The sequence below is a fragment of the Castor canadensis genome, chromosome 2 (assembly GCF_047511655.1).
Source record: "Castor canadensis chromosome 2, mCasCan1.hap1v2, whole genome shotgun sequence".
In the NCBI taxonomy this organism is placed as follows: domain Eukaryota; kingdom Metazoa; phylum Chordata; class Mammalia; order Rodentia; family Castoridae; genus Castor; species Castor canadensis.
This window is the reverse complement of record NC_133387.1, coordinates 189,522,570-189,543,972: the sequence shown is the minus strand read 5'-3', so window position 1 is coordinate 189,543,972 and position 21,403 is coordinate 189,522,570. Positions and strand designations below refer to the sequence as shown.

The 21,403-nt window shown below is 38.9% G+C and overlaps 2 protein-coding genes across 7 annotated transcripts in view; one reads left to right on the top strand and one right to left on the bottom strand.

Annotated features, from left to right (window-relative positions):
• The window catches only part of Btg4 (BTG anti-proliferation factor 4), a 101,054-nt gene extending 90,788 nt beyond the window's left edge, over window positions 1-10,266 (bottom strand). The window contains exon 1 of the mRNA XM_074066756.1: window positions 9,474-10,266. The gene's annotated coding sequence lies outside the window, so the exon portion shown is untranslated. The remainder of the gene's footprint in view (window positions 1-9,473) is intronic.
• A 3,500-nt stretch (window positions 10,267-13,766) lies between these two features.
• Window positions 13,767-21,403, top strand: part of Sik2 (salt inducible kinase 2) — a 106,507-nt gene continuing 98,870 nt past the window's right edge. For 3 of the 6 annotated variants that reach the window (XM_020165843.2, XM_020165829.2, XM_074066747.1), the window contains exon 1: window positions 13,768-14,064. In XM_020165843.2, coding sequence (XP_020021432.1) covers window positions 13,930-14,064 — 135 coding nt within the window. In that variant the 5' untranslated portion in view covers window positions 13,768-13,929. Of the gene's footprint in view, window positions 14,065-21,403 lie in introns of all 6 variants that reach the window. The other 3 variants (XR_012445618.1, XM_074066746.1, XM_074066744.1) reach the window with 2 other exon arrangements.

Below are 21,403 nucleotides of genomic sequence, written 5' to 3'. Positions count from 1 at the left end.
TGGTATGAGGTAGCCATCTGTAGGTATGGAAATATGGCATTTTTTCCATACAGATAATAATTTTTATAAGTACATTTATCAAATAGTCTTTTCTTTCTTCATTGGTCTGCCTTGCCACTTATAATATATCAAAGTTCCAGATGTACACTGGTCTATTTCCAAGTTCTCTATTTGCCCAAAAGTTTATTTTTCTATTTATGAACAAACACCATGTTATTTTCACATGCCTCAGATTTATATGCTACAAAATAAACCCAAGTAAAACAATTCTAGGTCAACATGGTTTTTTATCCTTATTTTATATTTGCTGTGTATCTGCTCTAACCTATGTGCTTCTGGTGGTATCTAGAACGCAGACCGTGCCTTTCTTTTGAAGTGGCAGTGCTCCTGAGATGCTTCATTGCTTTGACCTGTGAGCACACATGCATTTCCCTGATGGTGTCAGCTATTGTGCCGAAGCATTACAATGGAAAAAGACCAAAAGCCAGATCCCTCTGTGTGTCAACATCCAATGAGCCCAAGAGGAGGGGAAGAAGCAGCACTAGGGTGGAGAGCTCCAAGCACCAGGTTGCCAAGCTCAGGCTGGGTACCATGTCACCAACCACAACTTGGGTTAGAGTGGAAACTTCAGACTTGCCCTGACCACACATACATACACACACACACACACACACACACACACACACACACACACACACACATGAATATATACCAGTTCAAAACAGTTTCTCCAAGATTGATCTTGGGGTGGGCAATTAATTACCTATCTTGCTAAAATTCAAGGTTTTGGATAGGTTTATATTATACAAAATTGTGAAACAAATATCCCTGAGGCCTTAGCTGTTCCAGGAAAGCCCAAAATCCAAAATCTCCTTCACAATGCTTACCTATTTGAGCCTCCCATCCTGTCATCCACAAAGGTCTCTGCTCTATTCTTTGTCTTCTTTGTAAACCATTAATTAAGCTTATTTGTTCCCTATTCAAACACCTAATTAACCTAATTGCTATGATCTCAAGGTGTGTGTCCCTCCAAAATTCCTATGTGGAAATCTAACCCACGAGGTGATGTTATTAAGAGGTGGAAGACTCTTTGGAACACTAGGTCACAAAGGCAGACACTTCATGAATGGGACCAATGCCCTTCTAAAGAGTCTGGAAAGAGATCCTACCCTTCCCCACACACACACTTCTGCCCCTTTCAGCATGAGGTGCCATCTATAAAACAGAGTGAGATTTCACCAGACACCAAATCTGCTGGTACCTTGGTATCAGACATCATCCTCCAAAATTGAGAAATAAATTTCTACTATTGATACATTTTCTAATCTAGGTAGGTGCTCTACCACTTGAGTCGCTCTGCCAAATTTTCTAATCTAAGATATTTTGGACTAAGACACCAATCATAAAACTTACTGGAAAAAACTAGAACAGTACAGAAGAAGGAGGCCTACAGACTTTCTCTAAGGTAACCTAAGTGATTTTAATAGTGGCTTTTGTAAGGCTATCACATTTGCTTTGTTAACTCCAAAGGAATAAGACTTTAGAAAGGAAGCAGCAGGCTGGCTGGAGAAGACATTTAAACAAACAAAACCTTGCAGTTTTCAAATCTCACTGTGTAGAATCACATACTCATAAAAATAGTGTAATTCTTACTAATGCTTATAAGCTAACAATAATGATAAGTCAACTTTTCCCATTTCAAGTATTATAGGCCATAAGCACTTCATGATTTAGCATAAATGGGACCTCATCTAATATGGTCCTATCCTGTCCTTTCAACTCCATCCCTTTTCCTCCTTCATTACTACCAGCTAAAAGACTTTTAGCATTTTCCTACTTCAAGATTTTCAGAGGGCAGGGGCTATGAGTTTTGCATGCACAAAGCCCTGGGTTTGATTCCTAGCACCAAAAATTTAAAAATAAAAACAAAAAGATACTCAGAAATTTTTTCGCTGGTAAGACCTTCTCCACATCTAATCTCCAGGCTACCTCCTACAGATTGTTCAGATTTCATTTTAAATGTCATTTCCTGAGGAAAATTTCTTGACCTCCATCCCTCAGCAGATCAGGACTCCCTATTACGCAGTTTCATGACATGTAGTACTTTTCTTCTAGAGCATTTGCCATAGTGATAATTAACAGATGAAATACATGAGGAAGAGGTAAATTGGTCTAATACCATGGGAGGCAGAAAGGAAAACATTTTTATTCATTTTTGAACTAGTATATATTAAAGACTTACTATGTTCCAGGCACTGGATTGGGTACTAGAAATATTGTGGAGAAAGAGGCAGCTCTTCTTTATTTTGATCACCTATTCTCAATGCCATCTCCTGAATCTTAATACCCAGAACAATATCTAATTCAAATATAACACATAGAACATGATTCATCCTGAAGATCCTGCACTCCCTCCCTCTCCTCTAATTTATGCTCCAGACTCTTGAGCCCTCCATATCCTCCCCAGTTTTCCTGTGTCTTCTTATCTTCATTTCATTCTTTACCCAGACAACATGACTCGTGTTTTCAGTAATTTTCTTCCTGAACCCTCAACTCTTTTATTCCTTTGATGGCAAACTCCACCAATCTGACATCAGCCTCCCAACCACTGTTGAAAAAAAAAAAATCCCATGACTATGTGGATTGATATTTCTACCAATTTATGGTTTTCTCCCTTCAACTGGGTCTTCTTATGGCCCAGAAGTTGTTCTATGGGCCCTAATAAATTTGTCCCATTCTCATGGAAGATTTTTTTTTGTTTGCTTCTAGGGTTTGAATTCGGGGCCTCACACATGCTAGGCAGGTGCTCTCCCACTTAAGCCACTCCACCAGCCCTCTCAGCTTTTCCCACTTCAAGTCTTATGGGTTATATGCACCTCATGAGTTAGCATAAATGGGACTCTTGTAATATGGTGTTAACCTCAGGTTACTCCAGAGGCACCTGCACACCCATGTTTATTGCGGCACTATTCACAATAGTCAAGTTATGGAAACAGCCAAGATGCCCCACCACTGACGAATGGATTAAGAAAATGTGGTATCCATACACAATGGAATTTTATGCAGCCATGAAGAAGAACGAAATGTTATCATTCGCTGGTAAATGGATGGAATTGGAGAACATCATTCTGAGTGAGGTTAGCCTGGCCGAAAAGACCAAAAATCATATGTTCTCCCTCATATGTGGACATTAGATCAAGGGCAAACACAACAAGGGGACTGGACTTTGAACACATGATAAAAGCGAGAGCACACAAGGAAGGGGTGAGGATAGGTAAGACACCTAAAAAATTAGCTGGCATTTGTTGCCCTTAACGCAGAGAAACTAAAGCAGATATCTTAAAAGCAACTGAGGCCAATAGGAAAAGGGGACCAGGAACTAGAGAAAAGGTTAGATCAAAAAGAATTAACCTAGAAGGTAACACTCATGCACAGGAAATTAATGTGAGTCAACTCCCCGTATAGCTATCCTTATCTCAACCAGGAACACTTCTTCCTTCCTATTATGGCTTATACTCTCTCTTCAACAAAATTAGAAATAAGGGCAAAATAGTTTCTGCTGGGTATTGAGGGGGTAGGGGGAAGAGGGAGGGGCCGGAGGGGGTGGTAAGGGAGGGGGTGGGGGCAGGGGGGAGAAATGACCCAAGCCTTGTATGCATATATGAATAATAAAACAATAAAAAAAATATGGTGTTAACCTGATCATTCAACCTCATCCCTTTTCCTCCCTTATTATGTCCAGCTGGAACACGTTTAGCTTTTCCCACTTCAAGATGCTCAGAAGGCTGGGGGTACATGTTTTGTATATTCAAGGCTCTGAGTTTGATTCCCAGCACCAAGAAAAAATAATAATTTTTTTAAAGATACTCAGAAAGTTTTCACTGGTAAGGTTCTCCTCACATCTCATCCCAGGCTACCTCCTACAGATTCTTCAGATTTCATTTTAAATGTCATTTCCTGAGGATTTTTCAAACCTTCACAAGTCATCTAGCGCTCCTGTTCCTCCAACTCTCACTCACACTCTTTGCAGAAATCTGCTTCCTATTTCAAAGAAGAAACAGATACCAAGGGCAAACTTTCTACCCTGTGAACTACCCATGAACCTGCAGGCAAAACTGCCCAGAGTAAAGGAGGCATCTCACCACCTGCCCATGTTCTGGAGTTCCCTTTTTCTTTTCCTGTCTTTTTTTTTGGTGGTACTGGAGATTGAACTCAGGGGTTTGAACCAATAGCTCTATCCTTTGAGCCATGACCTAATCTTTTTGCTTTTAGTTTGTTTTTCAGACAGGGCCTCAATTTTTTGCTTGGGCCAACTTTGGACTTGGATCCTCCTGTCTCCATATCTCAAGTAGCTGGGATTACAGGCACACAGCACCACACTCAACTTCCCTGCCTTCTTCATTATCTCCAATTACCTCTATTTCAACCTTTACCTCTGTTGGCTCATTCCAAAAATATTCGATTCTTTACAAATTAAAAAGACAAAAAAAGGAAAAAGAAAAACCAAACTTCTCATTTGACTCTATATCCCTTTCTATCTTCATTTCTCCCTAGACAAGATTCTTTTATTTGCAGCACTGGGGATCAAACCCAGGGCCTCACAGATGTCAGGCAGGTACTCTCCTACTGAGTCATTTCCACAGTCCTCAGACAGGTTTCTTAAGAGAATAGTCTATGCTCAGTTTTCCTCATCACTTCCCACCCACTCCAGTTTGGCTTCCATCACCATTACTCGGAAACCTCTTCATAAAGGTCATCAATTATCTCTTTGTGACTAAATCCAATGAATTCCTTTCAATCTATCTTGCTTGACAGCTTTTCAGTAATTGAAAGTACTTTCTGCTGGGCGTGATGACACACCCCTATAATCCCAGCACTGTGGAGGCTGGGGCAGGAAAAGCCATCCTTGGCTGCATAGCAAAATCCTTTCTCAAAAAAAAGAAAGAGAGAGAGGGAGGAAAAAAAGGAGGGAAAGGAAGGAGAGAGGACGGGAGAAAGGAAGGGAGAAAGGAATTTTAAGAAGGACTCCTTCCTTTTTAAAATTCTCCTCCTTTAAGTTACTTTTTCCCAGAATTCAAGGTTAACCCCCCCCACACTCATTCTCTCTCTCTTTTTTTTTTTTTTTTTTTTGTTTCTTTGGCCTCTTTTTTTTTTTGGTAGTGGAAAGATGCTTCCTTTTAGTTGCCCATCTGTGAGTGCTGAACAAATACTATACGTATTATAGGTTCTGCCTTTCCTTCACTCTTTTTTTTTGGGTGGGGGGGTGATACTGGGTTTTGAACTCAGGGCCTCATGCTTGCTAGGCAAATGCTCTACCACTTGAGCCACTCTGCCAGCCCTTTTCCTTTACTCTTGATGCTCCCCTTGATTGATACTGTCCACATCCTTTACTTCAACTGTCAGTACTTTTCAATCTCTACATTTTCACCCTAGGTCTTGCTCCTGAGCTCCGGAATTATGTATCCAGAACTTATAAATGGCAAACTAAAATATTTGACTCTTAGAAAACAATTTTGCTCCAGTATACATACACAATATATATTAACCTCTGCAAGTTATTTAACAGTCTATCATGGTACCCTTATCTAAGAGAAGTAAGAGCTAAATGAAATAGACCATATGCTCTTTGAGGGATAGGACCCTATTTCATCCACCTCTGTCTGCCTAGTGCCCCGAAGAATGAGTGACAAGTGGTAAGTTCTCAGTAACTGTTCACACCTGTCAACAACCTGGTTGCAATCTTTAACATCTCTCTCACAGCTTATCAACGCCATAGTCAGAATCCATTACTTCAGAAGTTTCCTACATAGTTGCACCTTCAGAATTTCTCTGTAGAGGGGTTTAGAGGCAATGGCATGACTAGAAGAGGAAGACAGAGCCCTCCATGACCTGGTCCCAGGTATCTTTCAGTTTTGTCTATGGACGCTTTCATCATTTAATCTAGATGTTTGCAACTGGTGGTGGTTAGCTGAGCATATTATTCCTTACACTACCCTGGGGGGTGATTGTTCATTCTATTTCTTCTTCAAATGCTCATCCAGTCTTTTTTTTTCACCTGGATCTTAGCAGGCCTTTACAATTCTGCTTAGCTTTTGTCCTTGTGGAAGCCTCCATTGGGAACCCTTAAATTGAGCTAAATGCCTCCGCTCTGAACTCCCATGCAAAATGCTTGTCTTAGTTCTCAGCATTACATGGAAATTATTTGTGTCCACCCTTCTCACAATAATCCTTTGAGGTAGATGGTATTACTTAACACTAGTGAACAGGTGAGAAACTCAGGCAGAGAGATGAAGCAACTTCCTCAAAGTCACCAGCTAGTAAGTCACACCTAAGAAGTGGATCTAGAGCTCCTGCTCTAAACCATAAATTCTCAAGGGCAGTGACTGTGCCTTATTCATGTTTGTGTCCCTAGCATCTACCACGAATGTAGTACATGCATACAACTCTCATGACCTAATGGAGTTGGGAAGATTAGTAAAACAGAAAGGGATAAACTAAGGAGAAATTAACTGAGGGTTGAAGCAAAAGAGTTGTCAAAGACCTCTTTAAAATCTTATTCTAGCTGCGAGGACAGAAACTCTTACTAGAACTCACAGTTACATGAAAAACCAAGTCAAGTCGGGAGCCAGTGGCTCACGCCTATAATTTTAGCTACTTGGGAAGCTGAAGTTGGGAGAATAGTCGTTCAAGGCCTGCCTGGGCAAAAAGTTAGCAAGAACCCACCTCAACCAATAGCTTGGTGTGGTGGTGTGTACTTGTAATCCCAAGCTACACAGGAGGCTGAAACTAAGAGGATAGTGGTTCCAGGTCAGCCTGGGCAAAAAGAGAGAACCTATCTCCAAAATAACCAGAGCAGGCAAAAAGGCAGAATAACAGAAGCTTTCTCCATCAGACCTTGTAAATAAGAGTCTGGATAACAAAAAAGACTACTTACAGAAGTGGCAAAGAGAGGAAGGACTCAGAGAAACCCAAAATAACCAGAGTAAAAAGAGCTAGAGTGTAGCTCAAGTGGTAGACCACCTGCCTAGCGAGTACAAAGTCCTGAGTTCAAGCCCCAGTACCACCAAAAAAATAAAGAAAAACCCAAGTCCAATGAGTGTGGAGTAATAAATCATAGATGTTAAACTTGAACATGGCAAGCTCTAGAACTCTGGCCCAGGCTTTGCCCTATTTACCAGTTTACCAATCCACAGCCATGAACCTACTACGAGCCACACAGATGTGCTAGGAGTGGTAATACAAAGACTAATGATTGAAATAAAGGTATAGAAAATATGCTGGTAGAATTTGAAGACAGCTTATGAAACTAAAGAATAGGTAACAGGAACCAGGTATGGTAGTGTATACCTGCAATCCCAGTATTCAGGAGACTGAGGCAGGAGGATCATAATTTCAAAGCCAGCCTATGCTACATAGCAAGACCTTATCTCAAAAAACAGAGTGATATGATAGATGGCAAAGAATCAAAACAATTTTATTATTTAAACAATGAGCAAAATTAACGAGATGACATTTTGTATTTTTTAAAAAATTGATTGCCAAAGAAAATTGTAAGAGTGACCTAGTATAATAATTATTTTAAAACACCAAGAGACTTCAGTTGGTCTTTTCTGAACTGTGCTTCTGTAACTGCTAAAAGGAGCACTAGCAAATTCTTTGGCCAAATTAGTATGAGTACAGTTTCAGGATCAAAGGAAGGACCAGTCAATAGCCAGTATTCTCCACTGTTTAGACTACACCTGGACTACTGTGTTCACTTGTTTGTTAGCTTTTGTTTCTTTTTGTTTGTTTGTTGAGAAACAGTCTTGATATGTAGCCCAGGCTGGCCTCAAACTCACAGTCATCCTGCCTTAGCCTCTTAAGTGCTGTAATTACAGGTATGAACCACACCTGGCTTGTATGTTCACTTTTGAGAACAATATTTCAAGAGAGACATGGATGAGCTAGAGTCCAGAGAAGTATAACAAAAAAAGATTAGAAGGCTACAAATATAGGTAAACAATAAAGTTGGGAATGTTTTGCCTAGACAACTGAAAAAAGATGGCAATAGGTTTATTTGTTTGGAACGTTTTGCACTAGTGAAAAGAACTAAAAATCTATGGGCAGCAGTTAGAAGGGAGCCAATCTGAAGAAATGTTTTCAACTGCCTCATAAGAGACTGGGCTCTTAAATGAAGCAATAAACCAAGGCTTGACACCACCTGTTAAGTGCCTAAAGATTTTGTGTCAGATGGGAAAGTGAACTCAAGATACTCTATAAGATCCCTTTCAAATTTAAGATCCTAAGAAAAACTCATCTAAAGAAGAGACAAAAAATTGAATTTATTTTCAAGCGTTAGAGAAAATCATTCGCTCATCATTTACAGAAAACCCATTATAGTTAAAGTTAAACTTAAAAAAAATCAAGCTAAGGCATGGTCACCCATCCGTGAAAGAGCTGAAAGACTTCCTCTTAGTACTGCTTTTGTTACACTCCATAATTTTTAGTATGCTGTATTTCATTTTTCACTTGTCACAAAATATTGTCTAATTTTGCTTTGGATATCTTCTTTGATTTGTTGATTGTTCAGGAGTGTGTTGTTTAATTTCCAAATATTCATGACTTTAACAGTTTTCCTTCTGTCATTGCTTTCTAGGTTTATTCTATAGTGGTCAAAAAGATACTGATTTTAATCTTTTTTTTTTTAAGATTTGTTTTGTGACTTGACATGTGGTCTATCCACAAATCCTTAAGAAGAATGAAGAACCACAAAAGACCCTGAAGAAACAAACAATCTTGAGAAAGAATAATAAAACTGGAAGCCTCACACTTCCTGATTTCAAAAAAAATCATAAAATTAAACTAATTAAAACAGTATAATATCCACATAAAAACAAACATACAGATCAATGGAACAGAACAGAGAACCCAGAAATAAACTCACACATAAAAGTCAACTGATCTTCAACAAGGGTGCCAAGTATATACAATGGACAAGGATGGTTTCTTCGACGAATAGTGTTAGGAGAACTGGATGTCCATACACAAAAGAATAGAACTAGGCTCTTACCTCACACTATACACAAAAATCAACTCAACATGAACTAAAGACGTAAATGTAAGCTCTAAAATGATAAAACTCCTAGAGGAAGACTTAGGTAAGAATATTTTTGACATTGATATTTAGCAGTGACCTCATGGATATGTCAGTGAAAGCACAGACAACAAGGGAAAAATAGACAGACACCTAAGATATGTGAAACTAAAAAGCTTCCACTCAGCAAAGGAAATAATAGAGTAAAAAAAGCAATTTATAGAATAGGAGAAAAAACTTGCAGTCTATGTATCTGATAAGGGTTAATATATAAGGAACTCTTACAATTGGATTGCCAAAAAATCAAATAAACCGATCTAAAAATGGGCAAAGGACTTGAATAGACATTTCTTCAAAGACAATATACAAATATATATCAGGTATATGAAAAGATGCTTACCTTTACTAATCATCAGGAAATTCCAATCGAAACCTCAATGAGCTATTACCTCATACCTGTTAGGATGGCCATGACTTTAAAAAGGTAAGGCAATGATGTAGAGAAGGTGAAATTCTTGCACACTGATGTTGGGAATATAAATCAGCACAGCCATTATGAAAAATAGTATGGAGGTTTAAAAGACAAAAATAAGACTATGATTCATCACTCCCACTTGTGGGTATTTGTGTAAAGGAATTGAAATCAGGATCTCAAAGAGCTATCTGTACTCCCATGTTCACTAAAGCATTAGACATGAAAGCCAAATATGAAAACAACCTAAATATCTATCAACAGATGAATGAGAAAGAAAATGTGGCATGTGGGCACACACACACATACACACAATGTAATATTATTCAGTCTTGAAAAATTCCGTATGTGATAACAAAGATGAACCGGGAAGACATTATACTAAGTGAAATAGTCACAGAAGAATAAATACTGTATGATCACACTCATATGCAGTACCTAAAACAGTCAAAGAAACAAAGAATAAGAATAGTGGTTGCCTAGGACTGGGGGAAAGGGAAATGGGGTGTTGTTCAACAGGTTGTAAAGCTTCAGTTATACAAAATAAGAAAGTTCCAGAGATCCACTGAATAATATAGTGCATACAGTGAACAATACTATATTTTACACTAAAAAATTTAAGAAAGTAGATATCAAATTAAGTATTCTAATCCCCCCAAAACACAGTGGGGGGGGTAAAGAAGTAGGGGAAAAGTTTTGGAGGTGATGAATGTGTTTATTACTTTGTGGTTTTATGGGTATATGCATGTGTTCAAGCTTATCATAATTTCACTTTAAATATGTACAGTTTTATATAAAAAAGCAATTATACTGCAAAAAGCTATTAAAAGACAAAAGTACCAAAGGAAGTTTTCTTCAAAGTGGCTCAATCCTCTAGTTTATTCCCATAATAATACCTTACATATGGTGGCACCATGTTCATTAATCTGACTGAGACTTGCTTTCATGAACCCTTGTATTTTATACTACTGATAAGAAGCACTTGGAATTGCATAGGTCAGAAAGTTGGATTTTCTTATTATGCTGCTTTCTTTGTTAGTATAAAAAGCAAAGTGTTCGTTCTACCCATTTAACTTTTCCTGAGCAAAGTCATCTAATAAAGATTTCATCAGTTTTTTAAAAAGCTAAATCCAGGCCTAAGCCTACTGACTTTCCTTCGGACCTGAAATGATAAAACAGTAAAAATGCAGACATTTTTTATGATCAACGAAACAAATGGCACACATTTTGTTTTTCAAGTTCAACAAGCTGTCTACTTCAGCAAAATATGCATGTACTGCACTGTGAGCCATGGAATTTTCTTGATTTTTTGAATTGTTAACATTTTTAATTCAACTCAATGTCAAATATAGTAGACTCACAACATCAGCTGAGAATGTTGCATTTTAAAGGTCAAATAGGAAATCTAGTAAATACAGTGTTCCATCTCCCTTATATTAATACCAGAGACAAAAAGAGAGGCCTGTCTGAAGGTCTCTTCTCTTTCTCATTTGTCTACTGTCATTTTTTTTCCTGAAGTAAGTAAGTGTGTGTGTGTGTGTGTGTGTGTGTGTGTGTGTGTGTGTGTAGGGAGAGAGAAAGAGAAAAGAAGAAGTTGAAACAATAGTTGGGTAAAATTAATAATTGCTAAAATGTATATAACCATCAATTAATAGATTTTTTTTAAATCAGGGGAAATAAAGCTGAACCATGGGATCCAAGGTTGCAAGACTTTAAATCAGTCCACATATAGTTCTTCAGAATTACATTTACAATCTACTAGTAGTATTCAGTGGCATGCCTGCTGCATTTCTACATGGGTGATGCTGATTTTTGGCACAGTCCCTTCTAGCTCTCTCCTGTCTCTGGTCCTCCTTTCTAACCTGTAAACTCCAGCACACTGATGAGAACTCTGGTTTTCCAAAAAATTTTAGGTACTCCCTGCCATTCCTTTATCTTTCTTTTTTGGCCTCAGATCAGATCTTATTCTCAGACTGTGTAAGTAGGTGATTGCCTGATTATCTGATTAAATACTCAGATTAAAAATTAGTCCGTTTCTGTCCAAAAGGTGTACTTTAAAGGGGAGATTAATTCTAGTGCGTCTTTGTGCAGGTTCGGGTGCTTGAGTAAGTGGCTTTTCATTGATTCCTAAAAGAACCTATCTCCAGAAGAATTAAAACACATTCATCTGTCTGGCAAAGTGGAGAACCCAAGAGTTAGTCAATCTCAAAGTAAGAAAAAGAAAAGAAATATGTTTCTTTAACACATATATATTAATTTTCATTAAAAATTAACTACAGAAAAGTTGTAAGAACAATACAGTAAGTTACCATATATCCTTCACCTAGATTTATCAATATAACATTTTGGTACATTTTTATCTATCTATCTATCTTTGCTAGACCATTTGAGAGTAAGTTGTAAAAAAAGAAAACCACAAATTTTTATCCCTAAATACTTCAGTATGTAATTCCTAAAGGTACTTTTTCTTAACAAAGTATATTACAAAATTCAAGAAGCTTAGCACTAAAACAGTGCTTTTACCTAACACAATCCACATTCAAATTTCAACAATTGTCCTGAAAACATTCCTTTTTAACATTTTTTTGAGGATCACATGTTACCTTTAGTGGCATGTCTCTTAATCCCTTAAACCTAGAACTGTTCATGTCTTTCATGACAATGACATTTAAAAAGTACACAAGTCAGTTTTGGAGTAGAATGCTTCTCCATTTTATTTTTTTCTGATTTGAATATTACATAAGACATATATGTCTCCAGTGCCTCACATCAGACCATAACTGGTGACATTAACTTGGATCATTTTGTTAGGATGGTGTCTGTCAGATTTCTCCACTGTAAAGGTACCTTTCTTTGTTCACCCTTTGCAATGACTAAGAAATCCAAAGACATTTCCAGACTGTGTAAACAGCCTGTTTCCCAGCCAAGTTTCATTCAATGATTTTAACATCAAATGATAATTCTTGTCTGAATCAATTAATACTCTAACAGTTGTAAAATGGTGATTTCATAACCTCACCATTTCTTCTGCATGTATTAGTATGTATTTCACTGTGAAGAACTTTTCACTTCTCCCACCTTTTTTTTAAACTTATTTAATCACTTATTTAAAAGTTAAGGTGAAAGTATGCACTCATGGGTCCTGATCATCTATTTCTCTCATTATAAATTTGGTAATTGGGTGTACTTTCAAGCCTTCTCCTTTTTTTCTTTTGATATATCCCACTTGACATATACAAGCAATCTTGCTTTCTGATACAAGATTTTTCAAGGGCATTTTATACTTTTCCTGTCTCTATCCTGAAATGAGTCATTTAGCCAAAGAGTCTGGTTGCTTTTAGTGAAGAATGGTACCCAGCAACCAAGATCTGGAGGCATGCAATATACTTCAAAGTATTAAAATGTCACTGTTCATTACCTGTGTGACTTTGGCAATACCCTTCATTCCTTGCAGCGTGCTTCGTCATCTGAAAAGAAATTGTATTAGATAAATACTTTTTTTTTTTAACCTTCTCAGGTTAAAACTATTTGAAGAAATGTGATAGAAGCTTTGGTCTCCTCTCCCCATAAACACGCTCAAGAAGAAATTCGCCTTCATTTCAGGGGTTCTAGGCTTCCATACCCATTGGAGTTTTCCAACCCCGGATCAAGTAATCTCTAGGGTCCCTTCAACGGTGACACTCTGTGCGTCTATATGCAACCGCCTGCTGTCAGCCTGATTGCTCAGAGACATCAAAATGTGGATAGATTTACATAGCAACGAGAAGAGGAAAGGACACAAAGAAAGAAGCCGGTGAGCAATGCATTGCTCAGCCACAGTGCTTTGCGGGTTCCAAATTTAGGGTGCGGTCTACTCATAGGTGAGAGGTTTTGGCGGGAAGGTCCATAGGTGGGCGGAGAACGTCGGGGCGAGAAAGGAACCAGACCGCCTCGGTGCAGGTCGCTAGTGCTCGCTCCGCACAGCCCACCAGGGCTCGCTCTTGCCCTTCCATGGAAGGCTGGGGAAAGGGGCGTGGCGAGCGGAGACCACGCCCCCGACAGCGACTAAGCGGGGAGGGCGCCCGGGCCCGGAAGGAACGCGCCAACCAGGCCCGCGCCGCGTCCCTCTTCCCTTCAGCTGCCGACGTCGGCGCTGCTCCGGTCGCCATGGTGACCAATCGAGGCCCGGTCCCGCCCCCGCCCCCTGCCCCGGCCCCCTGACGTCGATTCACGTCAGCGGCGGCGCGCGCCTGGCTGGGCCCTGCGGAGCGGGAGGGAAGGAGCGCAGGAGCGAGCGGAGCGGCGGTCGCCAGAGCCCAGCCGAGCCGAGCCGCGCCGCCAGCCCGCTCGCTCGCTCGCTCGCTCGCTCGCGCTCCAGTCGCCGTGTCTAGCAGCGGGGCCCAGCATGGTCATGGCGGATGGCCCGAGGCACTTGCAGCGCGGGCCGGTCCGGGTGGGGTTCTACGACATCGAGGGCACGCTGGGCAAGGGCAACTTCGCCGTGGTGAAGCTGGGGCGGCACCGGATCACTAAGACGGAGGTGCGGCCGGGGGCTCGGCGGGAGCGTCCGAGGCGAGGGTTTGGGAGAGGAGCTGTTTATCGAGAGGGGCGGCTGCAGTGTGGTGCGACCCGAGAGGCTGCGCCACTGGCCGAGGCCAGCGGGGCCTTGGGACCGTGAGGACCCTGAGGTGCAGGGGGTCGGTGGGCAACCGAGGGATCGGGGCCCGGTCCCCCCGACCCAAGCGCGTCTGACTGGAACCTCGGGCTGCCGGGGGCTTTGCCCAACTCTGGTGTCCACACGGAATTGCTCCAGGAGCCTCCCACCAGGGCCATGACCTGGTCTGTGGCCTCCGCTCCGAAGCCCAAGTTCCGCGTCTTCCCCGCTTTCGGCTGGGGGTGGGGTGGGAGGGGAAGTCTCGGTGCTCCCGAGCTGCGCGGGGACCGCCGTTGCCAACCTGAGTCGGGGACCGCCTGCGCCCGGGCTCCGCGGACCGGGATCGCGCGGGGCCCTGACCCCGGCTTCCCTCTCGGTGCAGCGAGGAAGGGGTCCCGGTGGCCCGGGATGCCCGGGAGGCCACTGTTCATCCTTCGCTCCCTCCTTTTGCCCTGCAGGGTCTCGGGTTTGGTGTCTGCTGCCCAGCTAGATCTCTTGCCTGAGGCATTTCCATCTAATGCTCCAGACAATAGGACTGGTTGTAATGGTCATTTCAGCAGCTGCACCGTTGGTGGGTTGTCCCTTTACCTGGTGTGCATTCTGGCTGTGAAAGCGCATTCCGTAAGTCACCTCGGATTGCCTGCTCTGCTCCTGAAGCCCTCGGCTGCTTCCTGACCGTGACTCCACCTCCCCCCCACCCCCCGCCAATTGCACATTCTAATGCAGCGCACAGATTTTTCTCACCGGTCTCTGTTCTTACCTAACCCGCCCCCTTTCCTTCCACTGACTCAAGCTGCTCTCCTCGGGGTCTCTATTTTCAGACCTGCAAATTAAATACCTTGGGGGGAAGAAAAGATAGGAACAAAACCATTCTTCAGAATAAAACCTGGTAGTTTTGGCGTACTCCAATCTGCCTTATTGTAATTGCCACTAGATTTTCACCGTTTCTCAGTTTTCCCTGCAGATTTCATCCTGTTCCCCCTTTCCTCTTATTAGTAGGAAAGTATTTGTCTTTAAATGTACAATAAAGGAGGATTGCTTTTTTTTTTTAATTCCAGAGTGACTTGTGTAAGGCAAAGGGCATTTGAAAACTTGAGTGATTTTCTTAGTAGTTGTTGTACTTAGTTTTGCTTAATGTGCATTTCCAAAAAGGACAGAGCAATCATGATGTCGTCTTTGCCTTTTGCCTCCCCGTGCTGATCCTGAAGCAACCCAAACCTGACTTATCACAATTTTCCTTTCACAGACTTACTGGCGTTAGTAATTTATAGATTGTAACGATGAGTACTAACATTACTAAGTCTTTGCATAGCTTAACCTGATCCCAGCATTTTGCTAAAATTAAGAGTGGTTCCGTTTCTCCAAAGAGCCATGCCAAATGTTATGCTAGTTCCCCTTAAGTTACATAAAAAGGAAACATTTTAATGTGAATTTTTATGAGTCCTTATTTAATTACTGTCTACAAAATCAAACAAATTGCATCTTACAGAGAAACTACAGAACTTTTGAGCTGTATTATTGACTGAATACCAAACCCATTAGTTCATGTTTTTTCTTATCAGCTCTTATAGGTGTTGTTAGCAAGATTTGTCAGCTGTTACTTATCAGATCGAATTTAGCCAATATAATATCTGTTTAAGAGCTGCTTAAGTGGAGCTGATGGTAACTGACACACTGGAAGTTGACAATTCAAATGGTGTCCCTTTCAAACTGACATTTATTAGTGAGCTAGGGGGCACTATGGAGTAACATTGTCCTTTGACAGAGATCGAATGTGTTTGTAATGGAAGGCATTGGCCAGATATGAAAGATCTCTCATCTTATATTGTGTGTGCAGTATATGTGTGTAAAATGATTTATGTTAAAGGTTACATTTTTAGTCTATAGTCCCGTCTTGTGCTTTTCTAAAGAAATTATCAAAATAAGTGGAAATATTTTGAATTTAGGATGGGTGAGTGTGAACATTTGTGGTAACTTTGTGTGATTGGCGATAATTTAAAGGTACAGAGAGGAGTGGGAGAGATGGCCTGGCAATTTCTGAACAGAAAAGATTTTGTAGATCGTAAAATCTGCAAAATTGCTCTGTGAACTTTTATGTAATTCACATTAAGAGTTGTTTAGAGAGGGCATGGATACAATTGTTTCTTAAAGTATACCATTTGTTATTAATGAGTTTTTCTTTTTGTGGGACTGGGATTTTGAACTCAGGGCTTTGCCCTTACAAAGCAGGTGCTCTAATGCTTGAGCCACACTTCCAGTTAATTTTGCTCTGGTTATTTTTTGGGGATGGGGTCTTATGAACTATTTGCTCAGGCTGGCTTTGAACCTCCATCCTCTGAATCTCAGCCTCCTAAATAGCAAGGAATAAGCCACTGGTGCCTATTAATGTATTTTTTAAAGTAGTAATTTTTCTTCATTCACTGGATACATAATAACTACCTTAAAAACTCTAAATAAGATAGTGAAAACTTTTAACACTTTATATTATTTATTGCTTCATTGCTAAACATACTACAGTTACAGTGAGAGTATGATATAAAGGAAATATCAGCAAAATATTATATTGTTTATAAAAGTTTATTCATTATTCTTTAATATCAATGTAAGTTTATGTGTTTTAAAACTTTGAGAACTTCCCCCCTCCCAATTTTGATCCCGAGGCAAATTTTAGAGCTTAACTTACACATATATGTGATGAATAATTGAAAACTTTTATTTTTAATTGGCTGTTTGTCTCTAGTTCCTGTTCTGTGTCACTCAGAAATGATATATTTTCTGCAGAGGTTGGCAGCTCCAAGTTTGTTTCCCTTTTAGGGAAAAAAAAATAAGTAGGTAAAAGAGATCTTCATTTTAGTCTGTCAAACAATTTAACATTTAAAAAAACAATTATGTAATATGACGTAGTATCCATATGTCAGATCGCTGTGTAAATTTTGCACACAAAAGGGAAGGCAGGTGGTGGTAGAATCCAGCTTCCAAATATAATAAAAAAAAAAGCTTTCATAAAAGCTTTGTAGTACTGGTTTGTGGCTTATGAATTAGAGAAGCTAATTTTGTGGAATTAGCATAATGGGAAAAGGATAATAGCATTTAGGCTATTAAACTATTTTAGGCAATAATGGTTGTTAGTTTTCTATTCTGTGTGTGTCCCTGAATACTGTTTTATTTTCTTGGTACTATATTAGGAAGTAACTTTTTCCTTCTAGCTAATTATATAGCTTTTTGTCTCATAATTCCAGAAAAGCTACTTGCATCCTAAAATTTTTTTATTTAAAATAATGTTTTGATACAGAAAATGTTAAGAATAAAAAGGTGTACAGCAAACAAAAAGTATGTGTCTAATTTTTTATCAATAGGAGCAAACTGTTCTTAACATTATGTCACATTTCCCCCTACTCCTTCTTAAATGCACTTTCCCTGGATGAGAGCATACACTTCGTGTATGGAGATTACGTTCTTTCTTCTACCTACACTAATGGCTAAACATTTTGCTTATTGTATATACTTTATAATAATGTTTTAATAACTGTATAGTGTTCCACCTTGTGAATGAATCCCATTGTAATGATTTCAATTTTAAATATTATTAAATATATAATTTCCAATTTTCACTTAAGGTAAATATAGGGAACATTTTTTGTGTTTGTAACTGTCTCCATTTTGAATTTTTTTTATGAAGGAGGAATTGCTGATAAATTACTAGAAGGGAAGTTACTAAGTGAGGTGGTTTTATTTTTACATTGAAGAGTTAGTGTTTTTATTACCAAATCCATCATGTTTATCTTTGAAATATTTAAAATATAAATAAAAGAATTACCTATAATATCACTAATGATTATTAGTTATTTTTAGATCTTTTACATGATAGATAACTGAGTTTTCCTCAACACCCTCATTTTTTTTAATTTTAATTTTATTCATATATGCATACAATGTTTGAGTCATTTCTCCCCCTTACCCCTGTCCCTTTCTTAACCCCCTCCCCCCTTACCCCTTGCTACCCAGCAGAAGCTATTTTGCCCTTATCTCTAATTTTGTTGAAGAGAGAGTATAAGGAATAATAGGAAGGACCAAGGGTTTTTGCTAGTTGAGATAAGGATAGCTATACAGGGAGTTGACTCGCATTGATTTCCTGTGCATGTGTGTTACCTTCTAAGTTAATTCTTCTTGAACTAACCTTTTCTCTAGTTCCTGGTCCCCTTCTCCTATTGGCCTCAGTTGCTTTAAAGTATCTGCTTTAGTTTCTCTGCGTTGAGGGCAACAAATGCTATCTAGTTTTTTAGGTGTTTTACCTATCCTCATATCTCCCTTGTGTGCTCTCGCTTCATCATGTGATCAAAGTTCAATCCCCTTGTTGTGTTTGCCCTTGATCTAATGTCTGCATATGAGGGAGAACATACGATTTTTGGTCTTTTGGACCAGGCTAACCTCACTCAGAATGATGTTCTCCAATTCCATCCATTTACCTGCGAATGATAACATTTCATTCTTCTTCATGGCTGCATAAAATTCCATTAACACCCTCATTCTTGTATTGCTTTCCTAGTACACACAGATCTGTGGTCCATGGACTCTTAGGAGATTTCACAGAGGCTCTGAAAATTGTCTTATTAGAATGGCATGTTGGTGTTAGGTTACTTCCTTACCTTTAAAGGAACCTGGAATGCAGAACTGGTACCAGGAGCATTCTGAAAAGTGCTTGTGTTCTCGGAAATGCTTTCTACATACACTTTGGGACTCTTCTATTTAGGCATAATTCTTAAATTACTACCTTAACATATAGGATTTAAAAATTTTTCCAAAATAAAGTGCAAAGTTGCATTTTTATAGCAAGAGTACAAAGAGAAGGGCATATTATACCACGATTATAATGATTCTTGAAGACAATTTATTTTTTAAGTGTATTCAGATTTTACATTTTGTTTTAAAATTTTAAGACTCCATTCATTAGTCTTGCTGTTAACCTTGTACTGCAAAATATTCCAGATTTCAAGAAGCAGCTGTCCTATGTGTAATAGAAGGACTCATTTGTTACCAGATAACTTAATCACTGCTATTTACATCTAGGCATAACGTATGTTCTTTAATTGTGTCTTAAGATAAAAATTACATTTGTCATACAATATAGTTTCTTGGCACCCTAGACAAATAATAATTGGCAATTATTCTGTTAAATACTGTTCAAAATTATCTTCTCTTTTTTGAGAGAAAAAACATGCGCAAAATAAGAATTGTGTAAATGTTTAAATTCTGTAGAAATTTTTAACTTTTAACAGTTTAATGTGTTCTGATTTAAAATACTCTGGGAAATTCTATCTCAGTATCAGGCTATTAAGAAAACATTTGTTTGGAAATAACTGAAACTGGCCTATCTTATTGGATTCACATGATGACATTTGGTTCATGGCCCACTGCTGATTGAGATGCATTTCCTTGGAGTACAGCTGGTTCAGATTCCCTCTGATAGCTTATTCTCCTTTCATATATCTGCTACCTCTCCTACCTCCATCTTTTAAAAATAAATTATTTATGTAAAAGTTTCTTTATACAGAACATTTGTGGAGAATGCTTTTCTATCATTCAAGAAAAAATAGCCTGTATATCCAGTTTCAGGTTACCAGAAGATGAAAGACAATTAAACTCAGGAATTTCATCAGAAATTCCTCATTAAAAATTTTAAAAATACTTTTAACAGATTAAGACATGTATTTCGGATGGATTGAACTGGAAAACAATGCTAAAACTTTTTAAAGTTCCTCTTGAAAATAAACATAATATTTATATGATTTTCTCCAATTACGAAAGTTATGCATGTTCATGGTAGCCATTTTTGGAAAGCCTAAAGAAGAAACTAAGCATCCTCACTTCCACTTTTCAGAATGCAGAATATTTGGTTCATCTCCTCTTAATTATTCACATATATTTTATCTGTAGGCAATAAAAAATGAAGTTGTCTATATACATAATTATGTTTTAATTTAGGATACTATTAATATTTCCAAGTTTAAGAAAACACTGTAGCTGAATGCCAGAGGCTTACACCTGTAATCCTAGCTACCCAGAAGGCTGAGATCAGGAGGATCTCAGTTCGAAGTCAGCCTGTGTAAATAGTTTGTGAGACCCTATCTCAAAAAAAAAAAAAGCAACACAAAACAGGACTGGTGGCTCAAGTGGTAGAGCGCCTGCCTAGCAAGCGTGAAGCCCTGTGTTCAAACCCCAGTACTGCCAAAAACAATAGCACTGTAAAGTATGGTTATGTAGTACTCTTGTATAAGACGGTATTTTATTTAATAATTTCATATTAGTGAGCATTCAGTTCATTTCTCTCTCATGCTATCTCTAAAATGGTGTCTCAGGGCGTTCCTCTTCATACATCTCTGCCCGTACCCGATCGTTCCCTCAGGGTCCAGGAGTATGTGTATTTCCATCTGATGGCATGAGATGCCAAATGACCTTCTAGAAAGGGTACCCACTAATTTTCACCGGGAAGAACACGTACTTCCCAGGAGTACTACTCTTTAAGTCTTTGCCAGTTTGGTAGGGGAAGTAATAGTCTGTTATATTTATTTTATTTTTAATTGACAGAGTTGTTAGTATTTTCTTTGTCATTTTAATTTGCATTTCTTTGACTGCTTTAATTATAGTAGTACTTAGTGGTTATTTGCACTTCTCTTCCTAATTGCTTTTTTTCCCCTCCGACCCTTCTTTAATTTCATTGTCTTTTTGTTGAGTTGTTTAAATACTTTTAAGGTACGAAATTATTTTTAATCACCTGTATTTTTAAGAATTCTCAGTTCAATTTTTGTGGATATAGAAACATGGGGCATTTACCTTTCCTCTGAACTGTTTTCCTTACCCAGTATTACAAAAAGTCAAATCTCAATGAGGATTTGTTTTGTTGTTTATATACTTTAATTTTAAAAGTCAAATTACGTGGGGAAAATGTCTAATTTATATATTATGAAAGAGTGATTAGGGAATTCCATGTCAGTTTTCCTGCTTACTTGCACTGCTTTCGGAAATCCTTTCATTATGGCAAAGTCACACTGACTTTTCAATCATATGATAGGCTGGTGTGTTGGGTTTCCACCAGTCAAGGTGCTCCTTGACTTGCGGTGGGGTTACATCCTAATAAACCCATCCTAAACTGAAGAGACAGAGTTGAAATGTACTTAATATACCTAACCTACCTGGCACCTCAGCTTACCACCATAGCATGCTGTTA